The sequence below is a fragment of the Ornithorhynchus anatinus genome, chromosome 9 (assembly GCF_004115215.2).
Source record: "Ornithorhynchus anatinus isolate Pmale09 chromosome 9, mOrnAna1.pri.v4, whole genome shotgun sequence".
NCBI lineage: Eukaryota > Metazoa > Chordata > Mammalia > Monotremata > Ornithorhynchidae > Ornithorhynchus > Ornithorhynchus anatinus.
The window spans coordinates 57,372,908-57,386,670 of NC_041736.1; the positions used below are offsets into that span (position 1 = coordinate 57,372,908).

A 13,763-nucleotide genomic window follows, 5' to 3' on the forward strand; every position below is an offset into this window, starting at 1 on the left:
GGGGATGTGGGAAAGGCCCAGGGTGGAACAAGTTTGTAATGGTGAGTTTTTAACCCTTTTCTTTTCAATAGGTCAGAGACCCTTTTCTTGGCCCTCCCTCACTTTCTCAGTTTATTCATTCAATCATATTTATTGAGCGCTTACTGGGTGCAGAGTACTGAACTGAGTGCTTGGAATGTACAATTCGGCAACAGATAGAGACCGCCCCGGTCCAACAACGGTCTCGTAGCCGTTTGTCGGCTGTGTGACTTTGGGCAAGTCACTTAACTTCTCTGGGCCTCAATTACCTCATCTGTAAAATGGGGATTAAGACTGTGAGTCCCACATGGGACAACCTGATCACCTTGCATCCTCCCCGGCGCTTAGAACTGGACTTGGCACATAGTAAGTGCTTAACACATGCCATCATTATTATTAAAAGATGGGCTCACAGTCTTCCTCCCACCCTCCATCCTAGGGGTGGAAAGATCCCCCTCAGCACTATGCTCATTTGTATATATTATTTATGACCCTATTTATTTTGTTAATGAGGTGTATATCTCCTTGATTCTATTTATTTTGGTGATATTGTCTTGCTTTGCTTTGCTATCTCCCCCTTTAGACTGTAAGCCTGTCATTGGGCAGGGATTGTCTCTATCTGTTGCCAACTTGTCCATTCCAAGCCCTTAGTCCAGTGCTCTGCCCATAGTAAGCACTCAATAAATGCTACTGAATGAATCTCCATTCCACAGAAGTCTAGGGGAGGGGGCTAACCCATCATCGGCGGTATTTCTTGAGTGCTTCATTCATTCATTCATTCATTCATTCATTCATTCATTCATTCATTCATTCATTCATTCATTCATTCGTATCTACTGAGCGTTCACTATGTGCAGAGCACTGGACTAAGGGCTTGGAATGGACAATTCGGCGACAGATAGAGACAATCCCTGCCCAGCGACGGGCTCACAGTCTAAATGGGAGGATTTATTGTGTGCAGAGCACTGGCCTAAGCGATGGGAATGGACAATTCGGTGACGGATAGAGACAATCCCTGCCCAACGACGGGCTCACGGTCTAAACGGGAGGGCTTATTGTGTGCGGAGCACTGGACTAAGCGCTGGGAATTGGCAATTCGGTGACAGACAGACAAACCTTGCCCAATGATGGGCTCACGGTCTAAACGGGAGGGCTTATTGTGTGCAGAGCACTGGCCTAAGCGCTGGGAATGGACAATTGGGCGACAGATAGAGACAATCCCTGCCCAATAACGGGCTCACGGTCTAAACAGGAGGGCTTACTGTGTGCGGAACACTGGACTAAGCGCTGGGAATTGGCAGTTGGGTGACAGCTAGACAAACCTTGCCCAATGATGGGCTCACGGTCTAAACGGGAGGGCTTATTGTGTGCAGAGCTCTGGACTAAGCGCTGGGAACGGACAATTGGGCGACAGATAGAGACAATCCCTGCCCAATAACGGGCTCACGATCTAAACGGGAGGGCTTATTGTGTGCGGAGCATTCATTCAAGACTATTTTTCAGTCGAATTTATTGAGCGCTTACTATGTGCGGGGCACTGGACTAAGCGCTGGGAATGGACAAATGGGCAACAGAGGCCTGCCCAACGGTGACCTTTGACCGAGCTGAGCGGCGCAGAGAGGCGTCCGTCCCTCCCGGCGACGAGCGGCCGGGGAGCCGCCCTGGGCGCCCGCGCCCTTTTATAGAGCCCGAGGGGGCGGGACCGAGGGAGGCCACGCCCCCCGGGCGTCTCCGCCCCTGCCATTGGGCCGCCGGCGGGGCCGTCCCCGCCTTCGGCCGGTGATTGGTGGGCGCCGCGGCCGCTGCCCCCGGCCGCCGCTGGGGGGCGGGCGCGAGTGGGCGTCCCGCGGCCGACCGCGCTCCTCCCGCGCCGCTTGGGCTGCCGGCGGCGGGGCGGCGGGCGCGGCCTCATTGTTCGGGGCCCCGCTGCCGCCGTCGTTTGGCCCGCCACGCATCACCCCACCCCCCTCTCCGCCCGCTGACGGAGGGGAGGGGAAAAAAAAGAAGAAGAAGAAGAAAAAAAAAAAAGCAGCCACCTCCCATCGGGTCCGCCCCGCCCCGCCCCGCAGGAGGAGAAATCGTCTGGGGGAGCCCCGGCCCGCCGCCGCAGCATCAGCCCCCGCCATGGAAGACCTGGACCAGTCGCCGCTGGTGTCCTCGTCCTCCGCCGCCAGCGCGGCCCGGAGGCAGCCCGAGTTCAAGTACCAGTTCGTGCGGGAGCCCGAGGACGACGACGAGGAGGAGGACGAGGAGGAGGAGGAGGAGGAAGAGGAGGACAACGAGGAGCTGGAGGTGGTGCAGAGGAAGCCTCCGCCCGTGCTGGCGGCGGCGGCGGCGGCGGCTCCGGGGCTGCCGGAGCTGGGGAGCGACGTGCCCCCCGCGCCCCGCGGCCCGCTGCCCGCGCCGCCCCCCGCCCCGCAGCCCCTGCAGCCCCCGCAGCCCCCGCAGCCCCCGCAGCTCGCCCCGCAGCCCGCCTCCACCGGTAAGTGCCGCGCCCTGCCCCCCCCCCCAGCCGCTGCGGGAGCCGGTCCTTGTGCGCAACCCTAACCGGCCCCCCCCGCCCTCCTCCTTCCCCCGGGAGCTTCGTCCCGCGATGGGGGGGGCTCCCTGCCCCGACTTGCCCTTTATTGTCTGTCTCCGTCGCAGACACCATGTGCCCCCCCCCTTTCTTTTTTCCCTTCTCCCCCGCCCTCCATCCTCTGCGGCCTCCCCCTCCCCCCATGACTCACTGCGCTTTTTCCCCCCCCTCTAAGGCCTGGCTACTAAATAGTGCGCGTGTCTGTGGGTGGAAGACACAGAGGGGGGTTTAAAATCCGCTTGGAGGGGAGCCTTGACGGCCCAAACCGGGCCACAGCAGCGTCCCCCCGGCCGAGTGTCAGCGAAGCACTGTGCCCGGGGCTCGGAGGGATCTGGGGGTTCTCACCCCGGCTGGGGGGGGTGGGTGGGTGGGGTGACCTTGGACCAGTCACTTCCCTTCCCCCGGGCCTCAGTTCCCCCCTCTGCCAAAGTGGGGGGGGGTGAAGACCGAGAGGCGGGGGCCGAGTCCCACAATTTCGGTCCACCTTAGCGCTTAGAACAGTGTCGGGGGCAGAGGAAGCCTTTGATAAATACCCTCATCATCATTATTAATTATAAATGATGATGATGATGAAGATGGAGGGGGTGGGGCTGGGGAAGAGCACCTCTAGCGGTTGGCGAGCGCGGGACACCGGCCGGGCTCCTCCCCTCCCCCTTCCCTTCCTCCTCCTCCTTCTTCCCCTCCTCCCCTTCCTCCTCCTCCTCCTCCTTCCCCTCCCCTCCCTTCCCCTCCCCCAGCCGCCGCCCTGCCCTCCCGGATCCTTGGATCCGTGATGGGGCGCCTCCCCTGCCCCCTCTTCCCCCCCCCACTCTCCTCTAACCGCTGAGCATAGACCTGCCCGAAAGGGTTAAGCCCGGCTGGGCAGGCCCCCCCCCCCAGCTCCTCCCGCACTTCCATTCCTTCCCGAAGAAAAGGCAGAGAAGAAAAGGCAGAGAAACCCCCGGCAAAATGGTCGGCCGGTCCAGGGAAATCTTGGGTTCAAAGGGGACCGGTCGACAACGGACCTTCTGCTCCCCTGCCACCTCCTAGGAGAACCCCGGGAAGGCCCCACGCCAAGGGCCCGGAACCAGTCGCCCAAGGTTTAGTGCGGTTTGGTTTGAGATCCTGGGACGATGCCACTAGAGGATGTCGGGGCGTGGCGCTCCTCCTGCTCCTCTAAAAACCAGATTTCGGGACCGGCCGGGAACGGCGGGCCGCAGGCCGGTCCTGGAGATGACTCGCTAAGACGCCGCCTCGCTCAGGTCGAGCCAAAAGGAGGGCCCGGGATTCACCGCCTTTGACAGGCGAGCGTCACCTCACCTCTCGGTCGAAAGAGACCCTCCCGGAGCGTCACCCGACCGAAACGAATTTTAGGGATTCGACGGCCGCGACCGGCGTCCGACTCGATTCCCGTCTTTTAGTATTCCTCGCCGTCATCGGCGACGTCGCCCCAGCCCGTTTTCCCATTAGAGAACGCTGAAAAAAGCGGAATCTCATGTGGGAAGTAGCCTGTCCCGGCCGAGCGACGGTGGTAAAGGAAGGAACGGATTTGGAAATTAGGGAAGCGTGGCATTTAGGCACATATTCAGTAACTCCCCTAGTCGTCCCTGCCTTGTCACTTCACTAAACAAAGGACAGATTCCCAGATTCAAGAGCGTTCATGCTCTGCTAGTGGCTTAATTTGGTCATATTTGGATGTTCGGTGACCTCCACTTGGTGTCTGCTAGAGACATACTGCGGTGTTTAGGCCCATTCCCCCGTTGAAGATACGAAAGAGTATCCGTAGGAAGGTTCCGTACAGGAAAAAGAAAGGAACATCAAAATTACTTATGAGTTACCCGTATCAAAATAACCCAAGTCTGGATATCCCGATGAGTCGACGAGGGGCTTCTAGGAGGGCTAGCTCGGCTAGCTATTAATTACGATAGGCAGGGTAACTTCTTTAGGTTAACCACTATCAGATGATAGTGGTTAAATGTGTGTTTGTGACTGATCCGGTCGTAGACATAGGTAGTTAGTTGTCCTAGGTTTTTAGTGAGTATGTCCCTCAGATCATTTAAAGAAGTTTTAGGAATTACTGTTTGAATAACAATCCATATTTAGTTTACTATACCCTCCAGGTTAGCTTAGAAATCTGTTTGAAATAAACACGTATTCTCCGAGATCTTGGTTATTCAGCCATTCTGTTCAGGGACGTGTAAAGATGGAAACATTATAAGTCAACCTCAGGAACGTGGTTTTGACTTGCCATTTGCCGTAGCCTTTTGAGAAGAGAAGGAATGGTTTGGTGATTTCTGTGTGTTTCTCCAACGCAAATAGCTGACAGGCAACTGGAGATTTTGCTGTACAAGTGGCCGTATTAGAGAGATGCAAATTCCCCGAGGCATAGAAAGCTAACTTCCAATATTACTTCACTGTTTCAGAAAAAAAAATAATTGCCAAGTGCATAGACCAAGAAATTAACGTGGGATCTTTTGGGAAAGAAATCCCAGCTTAAAGGGAAACCTGATCGGAAAAGAAACAACCGCCTCTTCAGTGAGGTGCATTTTTTTTTTTTTTTTTTTGGATAATGACTAATAAGATGCATTTCTTTAGCAGGAGCTCTGGGCCATCGCTGTCTTTCTCTCAACCTTGAATTAACTTTTCTTCTTATGTAACCTAATTATTTCATGCTATCTTCTGCCTGAATATTTTTAAAGCCTAATGAGGTCCTGACCCTCTAAGAGATCCATCGGCAAAGGGAGAAATTGTGAAACTGTTGCCCCTTGAACAAGCAGCAGTTTTGTAGTGCAGACAGCTGCATGCGATGCTGGATATGGCACAGTTTGTTCTGGATTGATTAACCTGGCTTGTTTTCAAAAATGTAAAAATTGCATCATTTTCTCATCTTGGGGAGTCAAGAACAAAAACAGAATGGTACGTATTAGAGTTATTAATAACATGCGATTTAAAAGATCCTCCACATAAAAGAAATGTCTTTGCTGGGTCATCCCAATGGTTCCTTCGGTATTTTGTTTCTGGTAGCAGTAGGGTGATTTCAGGAACCGTGTTGTGGTGGTTCTCCTAGATAACCATCCTCATCTTCAACGATGGGCCCTCCCAGAACCCTCATCTTTGAATTCATCCAAACCTTCTTTGTATCTACTGATACCTTTGGCCTGACCAACTTCCTGTGGTAGCGCTTCAAAGAACATTTCATCCAATGAGAAGCAGCATGCCCTAGTAGAAAGAACGCGGGGCCAGGAGACCTTGGGTTCTGCCACTTGCCTGCTGGGTGACCTTGGACAAGTCATTTGAATTCTCTGGCCCTCATTTGTCTCTGGTGTAAAATGTGTGTGTGGGGGTTGGGGTGGCGTTGAGTACCTGTTGAATACCTCTTCTCTAATCCTGTGTCTTCCTCAGCACCTAGCCCAATGCCCGGCACCTAGAAAAACAATTGACAAATAGTAGTTATTAATATTATTATTATTTTACACTTACTCCACCCGCTGTGTGAAGAATTGTTTCCTTTTGTTTGTTTGAATGGACCTTGTTGTTGCCTCCTCATGTTGGGTGAACAGAAATTCTGCATTTTCTCTGTTCGCACCCTCCATGATTTCGAAAACTCAAACCCCGATCACCCTCAGCTCATATTTTTCGAGACATCTAATTTTCCTTTTTCGTCTTCTTTGGTAAACCATGGCGGTGTCCAATTCCCCCACTAGATTGTAAATTCCTTGACGGTGGGGATAGTGGCTCCTCCTTCTATTGTACGCTCCCAGCCCTCACGCAGCACAGTACTCCGCAAATGGTAGGCGCTCAATAAATGTTATCGACTTTTCAGCCTACTCATCTAGCTTTCTGGGATCTTCCTGCAGTTTATCCCACCTTCATGACATTTCATCACCCAACAGTTTAGTGTTACTTGCAGACACTGTCTTTTCCAAGTACAGATCACCACTGTTTACACTTCTGTCTCTTAAAAAAAGTTGTCCACTTATCTCTACCTTTTCTGATTCTTACCTCTTAGTCGTCTTTTTCTCTGTTAAAGAACATACCCTCCGATGCCATGAAAATTACATTTTTAAGCGACAGTGGTGTAAAACTTTGGCCAAGTTCTTTTGAAAATCTGAATGTGGTTTCCCTCCCACCACATGCTCGCTGACCCATCATATTAGAAATGATTTCTCCTACCAGAAACAAATGTCTTTCCCCAGTAGATTTCATTTCAGTAGAAAGAGCCCGGGCTTAGGAGTCAGAGATCATGGGTTCTAATTCCGCCTCTGCCACCGGTCAGCTGTGTGACTTTGGGGAAGTCACTTGACTTCTCGGTGCCTCGTTACCTCATCTGTAAAATGGGGATTAAGACTGTGAGCCCCACGTGGGACAACCTGATTACCCTGTATCTACCCCAGCGCTTAGAACAGTGCTCGGCACATAGTAAGTGCTTGACAAATACCAACATCATTATTATTATTATTATTTTCACAAATCTGAATTGAGTCTAAGCTTAATTCATTTCTAGTAATTTTCCAAGTAGGGAAGTAAGATAAATGCTCTGCAGTTCCCAGATTTTGATGATCACTTTTGGAACCCTTCTATCAACTTGAAATTACATTTAGTAAACTGCCAATCTTCCAGTATTCTGATTGTGTGTAACTTCATATTCACAATAATAGCGGTATGTAAGTGTTTACTGTAGGCATAGGGTAGATAATCAAGTCAGCCACCATCTAAGGCGGGAGGGAGAACGGGTATTTAACCCCCATTTTGCAGATGAGGCACCTGAGGCACAGAGAAGTTGAGGGACTTGTGCAAGGTCACCCAGCAGGCAAATGGCCAAGCCAGGAGTAGAATACAGGAAGCAGTGGTAGTAATAAGTGCTTACGGTGTGCAAAGCACTATATTGAGGCCTGGGAAAGAGTACACAGGTGGGAATTAGACAAAGACTCCATCCCTTGAGGAGCTCAGGTCCTCTGACTCCCAGACCTGTGCTCTTTCCATAAGACCACCCTGCTTCTCCTAGTCCGGAGTGCCACCAGTTTCCCAAGGAGTCCATGTTCTGTAGGTCCACTGACCTATACAGAGCCCCTATGGAGGCTTACAGTCTTCATCCCCATTTTGCAGATGTGAGGCACAGGGAAGCGAGGTGATTCACCCAAGGTCACAAAGCAGACAAGTGGCGGGGCTGGGATTCGAACCCAGGTCCTTCCGACTCCCAGGTCCGTGCCTATCCACTAGGCCACATTGCTCCTTGTGGTGCCTGCCTCTCAGCAGCGATGCCGTCTGCATTGTGCACATTTTGCTGAACCCCACTGATCTTCTAAATTGGCCTCGTGCCGATTACCGTAGAAATTGAAACCGAGAAGTTACCAAAATGAGGATGGGGGCGGGGCGGTGATGAAGTCCACATTTGAGAGAATGTACCATCTCTGGAAGCAGGTGACTAAGCCAGCTTCCAGTCATTCATTCATTCAGTTGTATTTATTGAACACTTACTGTGTGCAGAGCACTGTACTAAGCGCTTGGAAAGTACAATTTGGCAACAGATGGAGACCATCCCTACCCAACAACGGGCTCACAGTCTCAAATGGGGAGACAGATAACAAAACAAAACAAGTAGACATTCACCACTGTAACTTGAAAATCCCAACATATTCAGTGATATTGGGCTAGCTCATCTTCTCAAATAAACAAGTGGAGATTCCCACTACCTTCTCAATTGCATCTCAATCAGCGGTATTTATTGCATGTTGACTGTGCAGAGTAGTGTACTGAGTGCTTGGGAGAGTACGCTAGGGATAGAACATGCCTACCTACTCTCTTATATTGCATTCTCCCAAGGGCTTAGAACAGTGCTCCGCACTCAGTAAGCGCTCAATAAATACAGTCGAATGACTGAGAGAAGACATGATCCCTGCCCTCAAAGAGCTTACAGCTAGTGGGGTAGGCAGATACCAAACTAGTGTAAGGAAAAATGGATAGGAAAGTGAGTAAGTGGGTAAATAGTTGGGTATGTAATAATAGTAATAATTGGAGAAGCAGCATGGCTCAGTGGAAAGAGCACGGGCTTTCGAGTCAGAGGTCATGGGTTTGAATGCCGGCTCCGCCTCTTGTCAGCTGTGTGACTGTGGGCAAGTCACTTAACTTCTCCAAAGCACGGGCTTTGGAGTCAGGGCTCATGAGTTCGAATCCCAGCTCTGCCACTTGTTGGCTGTGTGACTGTGGGCAAGTCACTTAACTTCTCTGTGCCTCAGTTCCCTCATCTGTAAAATGGGGATTAAGACTGTGAGCCCCACGTGGGACAACCTGATTCCCCTATGTCTACCCCAGCGCTTAGAACAGTGCTCGGCACATAGTAAGCGCTTAACAAATACCAACATTATTATTATTATTCTCTGTGCCTCAGTTACCTCATCTGTAAAAATGGGGATTAAGACTGTGATCCCCACATGGGACAACCTGATTCCTCTGTGTCTACCCCACTGCTTAGAACAGTGCTCTGCACATAAGTGCTTAACAAATACCAACATCATCATTATTATTATTATGGCACTTGTTAAGCACTTACTTTGTGCCAAACACTTTTCTAAGCGCTGGGGTAGATACAAGTTCATCAGGTCGAACATATTCATTCGTATTTATTGAGCGCTTACTGTGTGCAGAGCACGGTACTAAGCTCTTGGGAGAGTACAATATAATAATAAATGGACACATTCCCTGCCCACAGTGAGCTTAACAGTCTAGGCATTGCCCCTGTCCCACATAGGGCTCACCCTCTTAATCCCCATTTTACAGATGAGGTAACTGAGGCCCAGAGAAGTTAAAGTGACTTGCCCAAGGTCACGCAACAGTCAGGTGGTAGAGCCGGGATTAGATCCCAAGTCCTTCTGACTCCCAGATCCGAGTTCTGTTGACTAAACCCTGATATGTTCAGAATTGGTATGGGTGTGTGAGTTCAGAATTGGTTTCGGGCATGCTACGTGGTAGAAGGCAGGGTACGATCTGGGAAGAGGAAAAGTCTTTCAGGGAAGACTGCCTGGAGGAGATGTAATTTCCCAGGGGCTTCGAAGATAGGGAGAACTGCGCACTGACAGATTTGAAGTGGTAGAGAGTTCCAGGCAGGAAGATGGGCACGTGCAAGGGTTTGGATGAGGAACTGATCAGAATATGAGGTACAATGAATAGTATAGTGCGGGGGTGGGAGGGGAAGTGGGGGGAGGAATAGATGGAAAAGGCTGATTGTGCACCGTGAAGTTAATGTCCAGAATTCTGAGTGATGGAGAGAAGAATAGGTGACCAGTGGAGGTTTTTGAGGACCGGGTGACATTTTAGAAAGATGATCCGGATATCAGAGGGAAGTTTGGCTGCAGAGGACAAAGACTGTTGCTGTAGTCAAGCCTGGTATGACCAGGTTCCCCTCTGTTCTCTGTGAGCCCCTTGTGGAACAGGGACTGTGTCTTTCCTCATTATCCATTATCTTTTGTTGTTGTTGTTGTGCGACTGTTTGGATGGAAGTGAAGGCACGGTCCTGGAAATGTTGGGGAAGAAAAACGGACAGACAATATGGGGATTGAAAAAGAGGGAGGAGTCGGGGAAAAGGTGAAAGTTGCAGTTTTCAGAGAAGGGGAAGTTGGTGATGGTGTTAACTAGGATGGGAAAGTTTACGTGGAGATGATATAAGAAGAAAGAGAAAGGAGTAAAGATTTTAGACTTACTGAGCTGGAGGTGCTGGTGGGATAAGGCCATCCATGTAGAGATGCCCTGGAGGCAGGAGGACCTGCCAAGTAGATCTCACTCATTCTCTGAGAAGCAGGAGCTGAAGCCATGGGAGTGGATGAGCTACTTAAAGGAAGTGACTTTAAAAGGCGAAGAGAAAGGAACCCCAGAACATAGCCCTGTGGGTGGTTGAACTACTTAAGGAAGTGAATTTAAAATGAGAAGAGAAAGGAACCCCAGAACATAGCCCTGTGGAACTCCACACTGGGTGTGAGAGGTGGAAGAAAAGCCTGGCAAAAAGAGCCCCAGACGGAGTTGTTAGGTAGGAAAAGCAGAAGAGAACTGGGTGTAATGATGCTTTTTCAGTGTAATTATGTATGTTTGAAATTGGTTCAGTTGCGCCAGTTGTTTCCGTATGTCCTTTGACTCTTTAAAAAAAAAAACAACACTCAAAGTTCTCTCTCTTTGAAATTAAGCATTTAAAGTGCTTATCTTTATCTTAACTTGAACTTTGTGAAGATGAAGTGTATTTTAGGTCATTCTTGATAACACATTTGCCTAATCAGATTTAAATGTGGAATTCATATTGGAATAAATTTTCCCTGACTCTCTGGAAATGACTGTAATTTGAGAACCTACAAAAATCTGCTTCTGGATTTGTCAGCACACATTTTATAATTCTTAAAGTAACTATTAGGGAACACTTCCAGATGTACTCCTGCTTCTTTTACCACACCCAGCCCCCCAGTTATTTTCTAGAGAAGGAAAACCCATTTAACTTTACTGTCAGGAGATAAGTTCCAAGGTTTCTCATTAAGATTCTTGTTAAAGTCTACTTAATTACAGGCTTAATTTTATAAAAAATGGAATCCATAATTACAGACTTATAGTCATCTGAACAATGAGATTCATATGTGGCAGAGTAGTTGCTGTGTTTAATAATGCTTTTTAAAATTTCAAGCCACACTGTTTAGACTTTCCTTCTGGGTTTAGTTGCAACAGTGCTTTAAAAAAATTGGTAAAATTAGAATCTGATGCAATCCAGACGTTTGAAACAAATGCCTTTATAAGAAATGACTAGTCTAGAAATTTCTAGACTGTGAGCCCGTTGTTGGGTAGGGATTGTCTCTTATCTGTTACCGAATTGTACTTTCCAAGCGCTTAGTATAGTGCTCTGTGCACAGTAAGCGCTCAATAAATACGATTGAGTGAAATGAACATGTAGTGAAAACTAACGGAGACTCTCCAAACTTAATTTTGGCATTGAAACAATCCGTGGAAGTGAAAGCAAGAATAATTTGAAGGATTCTGTAATTTAAAATCCTTCTGTAATTTGAAACCATAAAGATTACGATCAGCTCTACTCTATATTTTTACAGAGGTTCATAATGAGGGAAAAATCATTTTGCAAATCTTTGCTGATTTCCCCAAAATCTTCTATGTAATTCTTTTTGACACTAATAATAATGGTGATATTTGTTAAGTGCTTACTGCGTGCCAGCCACGGAACTAAGCGCTGGGATGGATACAAGCAAATTGGTCTGGACCAAATCCCTGTCCTACATGGGGCTTACAGTCTTAATCCCCATTTTATAAATCAGGTAACTGAGGCACAGAGAAGTGAAGTGACTTAATTAAGGTCACACAGCAGACAAATGGCAGAGCTGGGATTGGAACCCAGGGCCTTTTGACTCCCAGACCTGTGCTCTATCAACTAGGCCATGCAGTATATGTTAACTGTGTATTTTGTTTTTAAATCAGCCACATCTCTTTGACTCAATCTGTCCTGTAAAAACTAATTCGGATACGCACTGCAAGTGGATTACTGAATTGGTTCGGTTTTGCCAAATTTCATAGGTAGGGAAACATGATTTTTATAGAATCGGAGAGCAGTGCTTTCCTATCTTCTACGTAAAGAGACTAGCAGAAAGCTGCCTCTTCCTCCTTGGTAGCAGCCTAAACTTTTCTGATTAATTCTCCCCCCCTTCATGGTAATGGTATCCTCTTTGTCCCTTCAGAATTGGAAAGAAAAAAAAAAGAGAGGAAGCATCATCTTCAGTAGAAGTTGTTGAGGGCCTACTAAGTGCAGAAGTAAGTACCTGGCACATAAGCGCTTCACGAATGCCATTCTTATTAAGTACTTGGGAAAATAAAGAAGTAGTGAAAGATGAATTCTCTTTCCTCAAGGAGTTTGAATGGAGTGGAGGAAGACAAGCAGACATAAAGAGAACGTTGTATAGGTGGCAAAGTAGAGTCTGAGAGTCAGTATAAAATAAAAGCAAATAGTTGAAAAATAAACAGTAAAGTACAAGTGTATCAACAGATCACTCCTTGATTCCCCTCTGCCCATATTTGTCATTCGTATTTACTGAATGCTCACTATGGGTAGAGAGCCTTGTACTAAGTGCTTGGAATATTATAATGTAACTGAGTTGGTAAACATGTTCCCTGTCCACAAGGAGTTTACAGTCTGGAGGGGATGTAACCTACACACACTCACACACACACACGTATGTATATGTGTATGTATATATCTGTGTGTAGGTTACATCCTATATCCCCTAAGCACCTTATAATAAAAATGCTAATTGAGTCGTTAAAGTGCTTTCTATTTGCCAAGCACTGAATTAAATGCTGGGATAGATACAATGTAAGTAGATAATCAGATAACAGTTCCTGTCTCACGTGGGGCTCACAGTCTAAGCGGGAGGGAGAACAGATCATTTAATCCTCTTTTTACAGATGAGGAAGGTGTGGGATAGAGAAATTGTGGCATGTCCCAAGTCACAAAACAGGCAATTGGAAGAGTTAGAATTAGAACCCAAATCTTGACTCTCGGGGCCATATTCTTTCCAAGAGGCTGTGTGGCTTCCCTTGAAGTTATTGCCTTGAAATGTGGAATTTATATTTATTTATAGGTGTAAACTGAAGCTGAAATATAGAAGAAAGTTACTCAAAGTAAGATTGAATGTTGGACGAAATTGGACACCATCTAAAACTGAACTAAGTTGAGTTTAGCTACTCTGCAAATTTTGAATTATCTTAATTGTTACTGATTGAGGTATCTGATTTGAATAATCAGTTTTTTACTGATTATTAAAAAGCCTCTTCCCAGTGGCCCGTCAATTTTCTTGTTAACCTTTGGAGTGTAATCTGGACTCGTCCAAGTCGAAGAGATGCTTGCTCCTCATTTTGAAAGCTAAAGCATTATTTTAAGCCTTTAATTAGCCTGAACTTTAAACTATTTGTGTTCCTTGAGACTTAGATGTAGTGTGACCTCAGGCGCAGACCTCTGTGGCAGGGGTGCAGGCTTGCTGCTGTTCTGGATTGTGAGAAGGTGTGCTGCAGGGTGCCCTAATAATAATAACTGTGTTATTTGTTAAGCGCTTACTTTGTGCCAAACACAGTCCTAAATGCGGGAAAAGATACAAGTTAATCAGGTCAGACACAACCCCAGTCCCACATGGGGCTCACTGTCAAATGGGGAGAG

At 47.9% G+C, this 13,763-nt stretch overlaps 1 protein-coding gene across 8 annotated transcripts in view; it reads left to right on the forward strand.

Moving 5' to 3' along the window:
* RTN4 (reticulon 4) overlaps positions 1-13,763 on the forward strand; it is a 72,345-nt gene that overhangs the window by 18,498 nt on the left and 40,084 nt on the right. For 2 of the 8 annotated variants that reach the window (XM_029071721.2, XM_029071722.2), the window contains exon 1: positions 1,912-2,500. The exons of 2 other annotated variants lie outside the window; for them this stretch is intronic. In XM_029071721.2, the coding sequence (XP_028927554.1) occupies positions 2,143-2,500 (358 nt within the window). In that variant the 5' untranslated portion in view covers positions 1,912-2,142. Of the gene's footprint in view, positions 1-1,910; positions 2,501-13,763 lie in introns of those variants that run through there. 4 more of the 8 variants (XM_029071720.2, XM_029071719.2, XM_029071725.2 and 1 more) reach the window with 4 other exon arrangements.